Source organism: Brienomyrus brachyistius, chromosome 2 (assembly GCF_023856365.1).
Source record: "Brienomyrus brachyistius isolate T26 chromosome 2, BBRACH_0.4, whole genome shotgun sequence".
Classification (NCBI taxonomy): Eukaryota; Metazoa; Chordata; class Actinopteri; order Osteoglossiformes; family Mormyridae; genus Brienomyrus; species Brienomyrus brachyistius.
Window position 1 is genome coordinate 48,520,094 of NC_064534.1, and position 13,703 is coordinate 48,533,796.

General features: G+C 47.6%; 2 protein-coding genes across 16 annotated transcripts in view; both read right to left on the bottom strand.

Annotated features, from left to right (window-relative positions):
* Positions 1-395: 395 nt before the first annotated feature.
* Positions 396-4,714, bottom strand: eif4ebp1 (eukaryotic translation initiation factor 4E binding protein 1). Its single transcript, XM_049004487.1, has 3 exons — positions 4,248-4,714; positions 1,800-2,000; positions 396-1,356 (listed from the first exon to the last, which is right to left on the bottom strand). Exons 1-3 carry the CDS (start codon positions 4,381-4,383, stop codon positions 1,325-1,327), a joined length of 369 nt encoding a protein of 122 aa, XP_048860444.1. The 5' UTR covers positions 4,384-4,714; the 3' UTR covers positions 396-1,324.
* Positions 4,715-6,168: 1,454 nt separating this feature from the next.
* Positions 6,169-13,703, bottom strand: part of LOC125727640 (ankyrin-1-like) — a 111,796-nt gene continuing 104,261 nt past the window's right edge. For 11 of the 15 annotated variants that reach the window (XM_049004532.1, XM_049004524.1, XM_049004497.1 and 8 more), the window contains 3 exons: positions 12,715-12,867; positions 11,377-11,471; positions 6,169-9,983 (listed from right to left, as the gene is read on the bottom strand). In XM_049004532.1, coding sequence (XP_048860489.1) covers positions 11,400-11,471; positions 12,715-12,867 — 225 coding nt within the window. In that variant the 3' untranslated portion in view covers positions 6,169-9,983; positions 11,377-11,399. The remainder of the gene's footprint in view (positions 9,984-11,376; positions 11,472-12,714; positions 12,868-13,703) is intronic. The other 4 variants (XM_049004564.1, XM_049004617.1, XM_049004549.1 and 1 more) reach the window with 3 other exon arrangements.

The window sequence follows — 13,703 nt, forward strand, 5'->3', positions numbered from 1 at the left end:
GGCATCTCTTACAAGTACCAACTGTATTTGTTCAGAATTTGTGAGTTATTACCAACTACTTGTGCCTTCAAGTGCCACCAATGCAGCAAATGATCACACATAGAAAAACTGAAGTGACTGGGCATTACAAACATTTTCATACTCACATTGTTAAAGTTAAGTGTCAATGTATCGCCCATATGAAATGCAAAGGCCTACTTCACCAAATATATGGTAAATTAAGGCAACAAGGAGTCAGACTTGTAATCATCAGAGAGCTGATTCACGTTCCAGGAGGACTTTCCCTTGCAGGACACATAAGGAAGCATCTTCATATGAACAGCCAAAGCCCCAAGAGGCCAGAAAAGCTTTTCTGGAGAAAAATTGCAAGAAAAAAAATACACACAACACCACAGTGGTTCCTTGCTTTGTCTTTATTTCCCATTCTTTATTTGCCCATAACAAATGAAAACAGGCAAGATCTTCGTTCGGAGAAGATGGAAAAAAAAAAATCACATTCAAACTTATGACACTTTGTTCCAAACAAATCATAAAGCAAAAATTATCTGTGACATTCAGAAACAGGAAAGCGAAGGAGAGGTTCTCTGGATTTTTTTATAAATCAACTTAAAGTCAAATTGCACACATGGGAGAATCTTTTGCTCCTGCAGGTAGGAAAACCTGTACCTTAGGTTTTTTGACAAGTGGGGCGACTGGTACACCAACCGGCTACAAGCCCGACCTGTTTAGGCAACTGTCAAGAACAGCTAGGAAACTGGATTTGCGATTAACACTTCTGAGAAGTCGTGGGGGCAAGGTGTCGGCCAGCTGGCCAAACGGGAGTAAACGTTCTTGCTGATGCATGAGCTGAGTGAACAGACCTGGCCACATGCAAATTGCCGGACCAAAGAGATTAATGTAAAACACTGGGGAAACTGGACAGATTTCTACTGTACTCAGGGTTTATGGAAAGCAGCCATCACACCATCCTGACCCAGATGCCGGCGGACGTTTGCTCAAGGGACCGTGGAGAAATGTGAATGCCGAGTGTGTGTGGGGAGGAAACCCAAAGGGGTGTCATGCTGATCTGGGATTGGCTGGGAGGCAGAAGTGGGCGGGGTCTGTGTGCGCGTGTTGTGTCCTGACAGCAGCATTGAAAGGAAGCTGTTCTCAGTAGTAGATGTAGGCCCAGGAACAGCTGTGGGGTTGGTGGCTTTGGGTTATTAATCTGGTGCTGGAGGGTGGGGTTAGGGTTTGCTCTCCTTCACTGTAAGCGTCGTCATCATTGTTGCACCGTCATTTCTCTGTCACCTTCCGCTCGCTCTCTTTACATCCGAACACGGAGTCAGATGTCCATCTCAAACTGAGCGTCTTCCCCTAAAGGCGAGAAGAGAGCGCCCCCCACTGGCATGAAACGCAGACAGCAGCAGTCACATGACTCCTGAGCCAATGGCAAGGAACCCCTAAATATACAACTGCATTCTAAAAACAAAGCAGTTACTCTGCGTCAGATACCCAGACCATCAGGATAAGGAACACGGTACGAAGGGGTCACCGCATAAATGTTAGCCTCCAAATATCATATTTCACAATGAATGCTTTTTGCGTAAATGGTGCCCTTGAGGACAAAGGGAGGCAGCAATCTGGTTCTGTTGGACCAGATGGCTGACGAATGGAACAGGTTTTGTTAGTAAGGCCTGAGCAGCCAAAGGGAACCAAGAAAAATGATAGATGAGAAAAGGGTTTAGTGTAGCAGGTCACAGTCTGTGTTGGGTTTAGTCTCATCTATCCCAATGGTAGGAAAAAAATAATAATCTCACCAGCAGACTTTTCTGCAGGGAGGTTGCAGTTGTTGTTCAGTGCCTCCAGTGTATGGCCTTGCAGGTTTGTGTCGTTTTTGGCGTGGGCAGAGGGGGGGCTGGTGACCCCCGGAATGTCAGGAAGGCACCTAGGGGGGGTCCGGGCCACGGGGGAGCTGCGGCAGTCCAGCAGAAACTTGCGGTCGTAGATGATCCTAGTGCCTACAGAGCAAACGGATGAGAGGATGAGAGGAAGGGCCAGAGAGAAGAGTGATGTCAGTCAGATGAAGGGCGGGGGGTAGAGAACAGTAAACACAAGCGTAGTACTGGGAATTGGGGGTAGGAAGCAAGGACGGGAGTGCCAGATGAGAGACACTATTCATGACAGCCACTAGGTGGCGCTGCAACACAGTCACGCTAGAAGAAAATGTGACATGTGCCTGGAAAACAGCTCCTGGCAAAGCAGTAGATTAGGAAACTCCAACAGCCAACCTTTTATTTTAAATAAATTAGGGTGACCTGAGCAGCATCTGGACAGACCCAAATATAAACAGCCAGTGAGAGGGGGCGTGACTGAAATCGAGATGGGCGGGACGAAGTCACTTGTACATTGTGTAATCTCTCAACTATAAATACACTCTCTTTAGAGTCACACTTAAATTCCTGTTAGCTAGCTTCTCTCATAACAAGGTGTCAGAGTATGTATCTGGCTGGGCAAGGATGCCGTCGACACAGAGGCACGTAGGTAAAGCGCAAGTCTGCCATGCCCCACCCTTGCTCTCTCTCCGGTTTCCTATGCAATGACCAAATGGTCCCATGCCCAAAGGGGGCAGTAACACGGAGCCTGAGACACACGAGAGCCAGCAAGACTGGCAGAGGTGGTGGTGGTGGGGGGGGTCGTTAACATGGAGTTAATGAAACTGAACGGCCCTGGTGCATTTGCTGACTGGGAGGTGGGCGGAACTGAGATATTCACCAGCGTCGCCACGTGTGAATTCAGCAGATGCTCTTATCCAAGTGACCTTAAGACCCGTGGAGAGAAACAAAGGCCAATCAGAGGCTTCTGCTGCGAGGTTTTCCTGTTGAACCCTTAAGAAACAATAAAACTATCTTTTTACAGAAGAAGCTCTAACGACAAGCTCTGGGAGATAGACCTGTGTGTGCCTGTGGCTGATATGGAAGCACACCAAGTAAAGGGTTAACATAAAGAGGGAAGTTAGACAATTACAGTTTGTTTCAGTTAAAATGCTAGCTCACACTTCGTCTGTGAGCCCGTTCAGTCCATATGACCGGTTGAAACTGGAAATAAGGAAGAAGAAACCCAAGAACATTACAAAACCAAAAATACTGAGCTGTACTGGACATGGATTATTTTTCTTTTGTTCCCTTCACCCTTGCTTGTTCCCTTACATGCTACCTCTGATCATTCTCTTTGTTTCTTTGGTAAAATCATTCCATATCATGTTGCAACAGGACCTTCTGTCTCGTTTGTAAACGGCATATCAGAGCCTGTCTATCATACTCACCCAAAATGAAATTTCTATGTGAAAAGCCTCAAAAATGATTAGAGAAGACAGCTGAGGGTAAATATTATGAGTCACCACAAACCGCATAAGAACAAGTTCATATTTACATCAGACATGGTTATAAGCTGACGGACAAGTGTGTTTTCGCAGGTGCCATGCAGAAATATTTTGTTAAATGTGAGAACGGAGAAGGTAAATGTATTAATCACAGAGGCCAGGTATTTATGTATAAATTCCGTATTGACTTATACGTGGAAGTGAGTTGCAGGCCAGCTACCTAAACAAACTGTCTGAAGAATGCTGATCTCCGTGTCAGCAACAATAATGACCGTGAACTACACATTATACACAAATGAATAGGAAAACAGCCAAGTACTAAATCACCAGGTTGTCTTTTGCTGCCAAATTACGTTCTATTTGAAATGAAACCTCAGAAATATTATTGCAAAAAGCCATATGTTATCAAAAGACACGGAGATTGTTTATTGCAACAACGTTGCAGGCACTGCCGCATGCTTGTCAATAGGGCACAGTCCTCTACTCGCAGAGGCTCCCCGCAAGGTGTTGCACAACAGCGCACGCAGTAACATCGCTGCGTGTCGGTGGCTGTCGCATTGACAGCGTAAACAATAGCAGATCAAGGCAAAGCAAAACACAAGGGCGCACGTCGGTACTGTCAACAGTGCCGAGGCCGTCGGGCTAGAACGGCACTCGTCCGATCCGCACATCAAGCCGCTGGCTAGAATATGAGAGAAACAATTACAATCCCCGTTCACGTTTTCTTTGTTGTAACGCTCACCGTGCTCAGCTGCACAGCATGCAAAGACAACCGACGGCAAGTCCTCGTATAACAGCAATAAGATAAGATTTAATAAGGCTCAAGGAAGCTTGCGTTAGAATTTACGTGGTTATCATAAATAGTGTTCCGGATTGCGTTCCTCACCTCCGGGAGTCGTGCTGAATAACGTTCCTCCTGGAGTTGTGGAGTACTCGTGCGGCATGTGCGCCGCGTCGTTAATGATCACCCGTCTAGTGGCCGGGATGGCCCGGCTTGTGGTCTTCTGGCAACCGGCTGACATCTTTAAAACACCGCGTTAATGCCTGAAACACTGGTTGAAACAATAAGGGGCAACCGATGGAGCCTAAATCTGCAAAAAAAAAGCAATTATACAACCGGAGATTGGGGGAAAAAAAGCAACGTATCTCGCCTCGTTGAATCTTCTTTGGCAAGAAACTTACTAATTAGAAAAATAAAGTATGATCATGCTACCTAACCCACAGCAACACTATCAAACACACATTCCCACGCACAACCCAGCGAAGCAGGCCAAGCTCTTCTCACAAGACCTCAGCGCCTTCCTCTCCCTCTCACTCACACCATGCACTCAGCCCCAGTAGACAGGAAAGAGGTTTTTCAGCGGCCAAAAATTCGACGTGTCGCCCTCTGCTGGTGACCAAATGGATTCGCCTCCCGTGGCAGGATGGGAACTGTAGTTTATACTGTTAAATTACTTTTATTAATTCATCTGTTTTCATATTAAAATGCGAATGGAATTAAATCTGGGAAAAATAACAACTACTAAGTTCCTTGAAATTGAATAAATTCTAGTTATCAGAGGTTCTGAGTCTCAGATAATCCTAAAAAGATATTATTATTAATATTATTATTATTATTTGACACTAGTTTCCCCCCTAGTTTATTATTATATATTTAGGACAAAAAGCAGCTCGATTATTAATCGGTTTCAGAAAGTGCCGATGAGGACATTTTGTTCAATCACATATGAATAATCAGTGTTCCGTGCAAAAGAGGAACATAACATGAAGACAATCCGAAGTAGCAGAGACCGAGAAACTTAAAGGAAAATGTCCATGAAACGGTTTCAGCTCCAGTTTCATAATTTGTATAGCTAAAACAACTAAAATAACAATTGTTTCAGTTCTGCATTTAGGATTCCCACTTACATCTGTTGCCTTACATCCCCTGAGTTTTGTGTTAAAATCTTCCTCAGAATGCTGGGTGAGGTAAGATAATAATAATCGATACTTTATTGATCCCTGTATGGAAATTGTCTTTATGCCTCCCTCAACTTGCTCTTTTTCATAGAGTAAGTTGTCTGCGAAGGGCTGCCACCCATAGCAGCGCCCAGGGAGCTGGGGGTTAAGGGCCTCGCTCAAGGACCTGCTGGCTGAGGCTGGGTTTGAACCTGCAACCTTCTGATTACAGGCACACAGGCTTAGCCCACGGAGCCACACGCTGCCCCCCAAGATCCAGGTAATATGGAATGAGCAGCTTAAATGGCACCATGAAAAATTAAGACTTTAGTTAAATTGATACTCAAATAGTTCCATCACATCCATTTTCTGAAACTGCTTGTCCTATGCAGGGTCAGGGAGGGTCCTGAGTCTACAGGTGCAAGGCAGGAAACAACCGAGGATGGGGCATCAACCCGTCACAGGGCTCACTCACACGGGCAAGTTGGTAACTTGAGTTAGCCTCAGCATGTTTTTGGACTGGGGGGGGGGGGGGAGAGAACCAGAGTACTTGGAGGAAACCGCACGACATGGTGAACATGCAATTCAACACACATGGAACTTTGCCAAAGACTTGAATCCAAGTCCCAGGTGACAGTGCTAACCACTGCACCACCATGCCCCCTCCTATTTAAACAGTTATTAACATAACACTATAAGCTATGTAAGTCGTGTAGGAAAGATCTGAATTTTTTTTTTAAGAAAAATGTAACACATTAACAGTAAGGGCTCACGTTAGGACATGGATTACAAATTACATAAACATACCCAGGTCATTGTTAACACAGGACCTTACATGCCGTCAGAATAAATTCCCAGACACCTCCAAATATGTCATATCTTTCTTTATTAATTTCTGTAAATGATTTGAGCTGGTGTACAGGGTTAAATTGTCTATACATATCTTCATGTCAGACTGAATCTGATTAAAAGGCGTGTATACATATATTTTCTTTTTCCCCCCTCTCTGTACCAATAAAAAAAGGAAATAAAACAGGTGAAGCACCTGTAAAGCCTTTGCCTTTCCCCAGTAGCCGGCATTCTCCAAAACTTAATATTCATTTGGTAGCTAAGATGCTAAAGTACATCCATAACATAATTCTAGTCCCAGATAGCAAGTAACGGTGCATAGCATTCTAATGAAATATATATTTTCCATATATTTATGTATATATTTATATTTATATTAAAAACATTTTTCTGTGCATGTGCGCAGTTGCATTCCTTAGTATTGAGTAATATGCTATTGCGTTAATAATCTCGTCAATCCATTCTAAAGGAGTATAAGTGACCTCTAGTTTTTGCAAGGTAATATTTTTGCATGAACTTGTTTATACAATTCCTTTATTATGTTGCTTCTTTTCATTTATTCAGAATAATTTGGAGCCCCCCACTGCCCCCCTACCCCTTAAAGATTCCACTCTTCTGGCTGCTGCACCTCCTCGTCAGAGTAGGTATCTAGACACCCGACTCCCAGACTTGGACCTCCCCCCCCTCCTGCTCAACCAGCCCCTATTTGTCTCTGCTTCCTGCTCCTGGGTGGGTGACAGAATCTGACCCCTGTGACCTCGCTCTTCAAATATGGGTCAAAGGGCAGTAGTGCAAATTAAAAAAGCTAAAAGAGCGAGAAAATGTAGGGGAGCCACGCCCATATTTAACAATTTTCCCAGCCACTGATGTTTGGTTTGTCCTTTGATTTTCTGCTGCATCTGAAGCCACCCCCTGCCCCCTAAGTTTTGCCATTGTTTCGGACATGTAGGCTGTCCAGGGGCACCTCAGGACCTGAGAAGCACTGCTTCATGCTATGTCAAGCAGGTAGGTCGTGTCGCAATCTCACATCTGCTGAGCAGAACATTTGCTGTAATGGACGTTGCAAATGTGTTGTGCGGCTGTGAATGTATTTTTCCCATGCATGAGTGCATTTGCAATGACAACGTGCCACTACTTAGACTCTCCAAACTGGGAACTGCACTGACTTCTTCACCAAGGCATGGAAGTGAGCCTGTGCTTACTGGTCCCCTGGAGGGAGGACCGATGTCCCCTGGGTGACGTTGGGGTTCTGAAGAAGAGGGACGCTGGGCTGCTGGAGAGTATTCAGAACGGCTGATGAATTTGCAGCACTAGCCTGTTCTGTGCCCTGCGCTGGACACAATCCTTTAAGGTGGCACTGTAATGCTGCTATCACATGCACACACACGCACACCAGGAAAGCATTTTTTAGTGTTTGGTCATGCAGCCCTGCCTTGATTAAAAAATATATACTCCAGAACTATGTACGTTAAGGCTTAAACAAAGATAAAGAAAGTGAATAGTTTGAGGCCGGAGCTGTGCATTCTGGGACACTTTGATTTGCTCATGCGATTGACCCTATGAACCACCCTCTAGGGCTACTCTATACACAGACCCCTAGGACATCCCAGTACTGCCCCTTTTGTTCCTGTGGGCCTTCAGAGTGGCAGAAAATATCACAGAGATAAAGGTTCAACTTCCGTGTGGAAAACAAACCCAAAAGCTGGGAGCCCCAGCTGACTTCACCAGCTTGAGCAGGTAAAACTTAAATCTAAACATGGATTCCTGCTTAATGTTTTCATGCCACAAAGGTGTCTCTGAGCAGATGGAAGAGTGTGTGTGGAATGAGGAAGTTTCCCAAGGGCTGCTTTTCCTCCTTATGGTTGCTTATTTGCTAAATGGAGCAGGTGATAAGGTTTGGTAAGGTGTGGTCTGGCCGGCCCAGGAACTGGAAGCTCGTCAGGTGTGCAGCAGCGTAGGGGTCTCCCACTGACACCCCCTCCCCCCACACACACACACAAATAGCGCACATGTACGTACCGATCCAGCCACCCTGATAGTATTGTTCCTCAAGCCAGTGGGTTCTACTGACCAATTTGAACACGGGGTGGGGGGTTGAACAGTAAGAATATTTATATAGGTGGTGGGTATTTAACATGTGGGCTGCTGGTGGGCAGACAGGCAGGATGAGCATGGCCTGGGGGTTGTTGGGGGTGGCTAGGAATCACAGTTATGGGGTCTGAATTACAGTCTGTTATCACAGTGCTTGCTGGCTGGCTACCCCCCCCCCCCTGGCTCCTTTGCATTCCACACTCATTGAGCTGACTGCCCAACCCCCTCAAAAACAGACCATTCGCATAACAAGCCCTGGTACAGGCAGAGGGCTGCCTCTGTGAAATACTGATGTGAGCGGCCAGCTGGTGGAGCGGTCACCATGGGGGGGGGGGGGGGGGGGCTGATGGGGGTGTAAATGCGCACAGGAGTATCATTTGTGCGTGTGTGCATGTGTACTGGAGAGGCCACAGGGCCTGCGTGCGCGTTGGCGCCCCCCCCAGGAAGACAGGATGGCTACAACTGTGCTGCTGGGCTAAGGTAGCGCAGAATTAGCTCAGGCTGCGCGCAGGAAGTACGTGGGAAGCTGCGCAGACAGGTGAGGCCCCGGCTGAGCAGCTGGCAGAGGTGACAGCTGCAGCTGCGTGGTGGTGTTGTGGTGGTGGGGGGGGGGAGGTGCAGGCAGGAAGAATCTGGACTACGGCTTGACAGGACACCAAGGATGCGCAGGTCAGTAATCAACACGAGCAAGCAGCCCCATGGGACGGAGCTCTCCGGAAGCACAGATACCGATGGCGAGAGAGGCTCATGGGGGGGTGGGGGGGGGGGGTCACTAATTCCTTACACACAAAGAACCAAGAGACACTTCAGAACCCAGAAAAGGGGTAACGAGAACATTAATCAGAAGGGACATTTAAAAAAACACACACGCACATAATCACACGTACACAAAACTGACGTACAAACACCCCCTGCAGGACAGTAAAAGTATACAATCTTCTTTTTCATGCCCTTAATGTGCAGGATATATAGGTACATATTCAACCAAATGAAAACAAAAGAGCAAAGGTGTGCACCAAGCCAGCAGCGTGGGCCCCGAGGGCCACTTTGCACGTACACACGCACGCGTACATTCGCGTAACGTCAGCAGTGCGGAGATTATATACAGTGAGGATTCCTCAGGGCCCCAGGCACACTGCAGCTACGGATCAGTGTGCTGATGGGTCCAAAGTCTCCACTGCAAGTTTAGAACCTTCTTTTAGGATTAGGTTCTCGCATTGACCTGTGTATATATTTTTATATAATATTTTTAAAATCAACCCTTTTCTCTCTGTCAGCAAAATATCCCTTTTTTCCAAGAGGGGAAAAACTAAAAAGAGATTGTGCGTTTTCCTCTCCCCAAACCTCAGAGCCAATCCCGTTCCTGCATGGGTCACCTTTCCCCACACCCCCCCGATTCCCCGTCAGTCTGTAGATAAACATGCCATGCGTCAGCAGTCAGACATGCTGATACAGATACAGGAAGCTCGGATTTTTCAATTTTTCACATCTCGGTTTATATTATTTTTTTATATGAAATCATGCCTCTAGCCTATTTTTTGTTTAGTTAGTTTTTTTTTTTTTTTTTTGTTAAAAAAATGGTAAGAAAACTATGGGTAAATCCTCATCGTGATCGCTCGTCTTCCCCGCCGCCGTCCTCGCCATCCGTCCCGCTGCTTCCGGTGGTTTGTTCAGGTTTCCAGCTCCTCCGCCCCGCTGCCTGTCATGTGTCCATGAAGGGTGGTCTGGGAGTGGGTGTCGGGGTCTGGAGGGAGGTGAAAGGTGGAGAAAATGGAGGGAGGAGGTCAGCAGTTGGCAGAAGACCCACGTGAGGTTGTGGCCGGTGGGCAGGTCAAAGGTCAGACACAGGGTTAGGTCTAATAATGCAAAGAAACACATGCAGCCCACACTTTGCACGGCCTTGACCAAACAGAGGATGTTACAGAATCAAACAGCATCTTGAAAGCAATGACCCTGTGTGACAAGAGACAGCCCGGAAAGTTCCTCTTAGCGTGCGGCCAGTGTGCGTCTGTACACGCTATGGACACCTATGCAGAAGCAGCACAGGCAAGCTGTGTGTAGTGGGTTTTAAATGGGGGAGGCATGGGAGAAAAAGAAGGAGAGAGCAAGGGAGAGGAAGTAGGAGAAAGAGGGATAGCTGCTGCAGGCGAGTATTTCCTGTTACCATGTAAAGGATGATGTAGGCCTGGTGGTGTCCACCAGGTGGCAGTGTTTCTCCCACTCAGCTCTATATCAGAGCTGTTTGAGGGCTGGACCCTCTTCAGCCAGATCGGGAACCCTCTGCCCCCCTGCTGCGCTTGCCAGAAATGGGACGTGCCGTCAGCGCTACAAGGGCGCTGCGGGGTAGTTCGGCATGAACGCGGCACGGCCTGACAGCGCTCCAGTACAAAAACAATACAGAGGATTAATCTGCGATGTGGTGCCTTGTTATTTTTGTCATTGACTGAACAGAGGGAGGGACGGGATTCCTAGGCAGCGGCTGGCTGCATTTGTATCCTTGGTAAAGAGAATAAACATGAACACAACACACATTCGTCTCCATAGCTACCAGCGTGGGCACCTCCCATTGGATCATCTCACTGTAATTATGTAATCGCTTTAAAGAAACAGGCAACAACATCATGGGCTAAAAAGCCCTTTGAACTAAAAAAAAACAACAAAAAAACCCACAAAATTGTTGGTAAAAACGTGGTTGTCTTCTGACGATGTCCCCAGCGTCCGTTTTTAATACTTTGCTAGATGTCTCTAGATGTCTCCACAGGACAGGTAAATCAGTCCACACATTTGCACACACACATACAAACCTCAAACAGGGTGTGTGCATGCACACACAGAGATGGGACAACAATAACAAGATGCATACATGCACGATCAAAAATACCACCGTAATGAACACACATATTGGCACACATATAATGGGACACACGCATCCGCATGTGAGAACATTCCCACATCCATTCCTCACTCTGCCGCCTGCGTTCCACTTCCTGTTTCACATCCACACCTCCCAGGGTTCAGGGCTACTGATGTAAGTCACCCTAACTGAAACCAGAACCACAAGGGGGTGTGCAGCTCTCTCCAGGAGCGAGACACTTAGTTATTCTGTCTGTCCGTGAGTCCGCCGGTCTGCCCCCTACCTGCCGGGAGGAGTCACTGAGTCTCACGGCTTTATTCTCCGCAGACTGGCACATTTCACTATCTGAGCCCCCTTCTTCATATCCACAACATCGGGCTAAAGGGAGGGGAGAGGGATGGGGGGGGGGGGGGTGGATGCCAGGGTGCAGAAGGATGAGGAAAGGGGAGAGTAGAAGCGAGGGGGAGGGAGAAGGAGCAGAGGAGTGGGAATGTGAGATGGAGAACAGGGGGAGAGAACAGAAAGGGAGAGAAGGAAAAGATGACAAGTGGCAGAGTGAAGAATAAAGGGAAGAACCTCAGAGAAAAGTGAGTGAGAAAGACAGAGAGGAGGGTGGAGGAAAGGCAGGAGGCAGAAAAGTGCCAGGGACAGATGGAGAAAGAAAAGGGACAACCGAGGCAGGATGGAGGAGGAGAGGAGAGAGGCAGGAGGTGAGAAGACAGGAGAGAAATAAATATCAGACATCAGAAAACAGAGAGAAACACGGACAGCACTGCTGGTGTAGGGGTGCATGGAAACACAGGAGGTGAAAGGTCAGCTTGCCGCAAACACACAGGCACACGGGCGTCCAAACACCTGGAAGGGAGGAAAAGGCGAGCAGCGCTGCTCCCTCGAGGAGAACAAACGGCACAAAGGAAGAGCTGTATTAGTCAGAATTGAGCAGCAGCTTCCAACGCAGAATGGCCGTTAGTGTCGTTACGTCACCAAAGAGACACTACCGCCTACAGCGTCATGTCTGACATCACAGGCAAGGCAGGAGTAGTTATCCTACATCTGCTAGGTGCTCATGGTGGATGTGGAGAGAGCGATGGAGAAATGGGGATGCAGGGAAGGGTGCAGGAGACTGGCAGGGAGGCATACGGTCACGGCAGTCACGCACATGCATACAAATGCACGCAAACTCTCCTCCAGGCCTTCTGCTTCACAGGATGCGCCCAGCTCACTGACAGGCTACAAAACCTCTGCAGAGTGACTGTTTAGCGCCGATACAAATCCCGCCTGCTACCCTAGTACCACACATGCACAAAGCCCAGAGATCCACCTAGGGCCCGGTCCAACATGACTACCCTTTGCTATGTAAAGCAAGCGTTTGGAGCGATTTTTCAAATTCAGCCAGGACAGTTGCGTTTGGGAATAGAGGAAGTATGTTCCGAGTCTCCCAGGTGAATGCGGAACTCTGGGAAGCTCAGTGCTTCACACCTGACGATCAGTCACACGTCTGGTGGTTAGTAACTTCACAGACCATATTAGAGTCCAGCACAGCAGTTCAGCACACACCCCCCGCCCAGAATATATGCGGGGTGGGCCCTGGGCATGGGCGGCATGGCCCCGCGCGGCCCACCTTGGTGCTGTCCCGGCCCAGCACGGCGTAGCTCAGAAATTGCTCTGCCTCATCCTCCAGCCCACTGGCCTCCTGCAGGGATGGGCCGTCCCCGTGTGCATCACCCCCCTCGTCTCCGAGGCCCTTATCCCTCCTCAACACCTTCCGCACAATCTGCCACATGGAGGGAAGGACCACTGTCATTTCACCATCATCATCACAATCATCCATACCATCCATCGTCCATAATGACTTATCCAACATGGGATCTATGTATTCCAGAAAGTACAGGACACAAGACACCAACACAATGTGAGGAAAACTTGCCAACTACACATAGCGAGTGGGAGCAGGATTCAAACACCCAGCATTTAAGGAAACAGTGCTATCCGCTGAGCTATCATGTGTTACGGTTGTTCTTGCTGTTGTATAGCTGCATGTTTCCATCAGCATAGAGAGGCTAATGTGATTCGACACACGGCGACGCCCAGCTGGATGCCTTTCTTTGCGAGGCTCAGGTTGCATGTCAGCCAGAGCAGCTGCTTCCCACCTCTAACCACCTGAGCTGCTTCACCCTGACCAGCAGGTTTGTCCAAATTTCGTTCACCTGCTACTCTTCTGATCTATCTTCTGTCTTCATGAGGACTTCAACTGCTTGTCTGTGGTCCATACTACATTACCGAACTGACCACATGACCGTAGGGTCAGAGTAGCCGAAGGAATATCTGAAAATCTCGCCACTGAAGAATGTTAGATCCATGTCATGATGTCCTGTGATACTTGGAACATAATTAAGGACTTAAGTGCCTCTCTGAATAAAATGCTATGTTAGCTGAATCCCTTGTTGAATTATAGTTATGGTGTTGATGATGAATAATGTGTGTATGGCGTGTATGAAGCCACCATTCCTTCGTCTTACATGTCCTCCTCTTCCTCAGCCTGCTCAAGCCTTGTCTCTGCTGGCAATCCAGCTTGCACTTTGAACATATTTAGGTGGCTCTGTGTTGGGC

Bases quoted from the DNA above. Each gene is read 5' to 3' on its own strand.
- eif4ebp1 (XM_049004487.1), bottom strand. From the start codon at position 4,383: ATGTCAGCCGGTTGCCAGAAGACCACAAGCCGGGCCATCCCGGCCACT. The intron at 2,001-4,247 runs GTGAGGAACGCA...TTTGCTCTGTAG, and splicing joins ATTCAGCACGACTCCCGGAG to GCACTAGGATCATCTACGAC. The intron at 1,357-1,799 runs GTGAGATTATTA...TCTCGCCTTTAG, and splicing joins CCCTGCAGAAAAGTCTGCTG to GGGAAGACGCTCAGTTTGAG.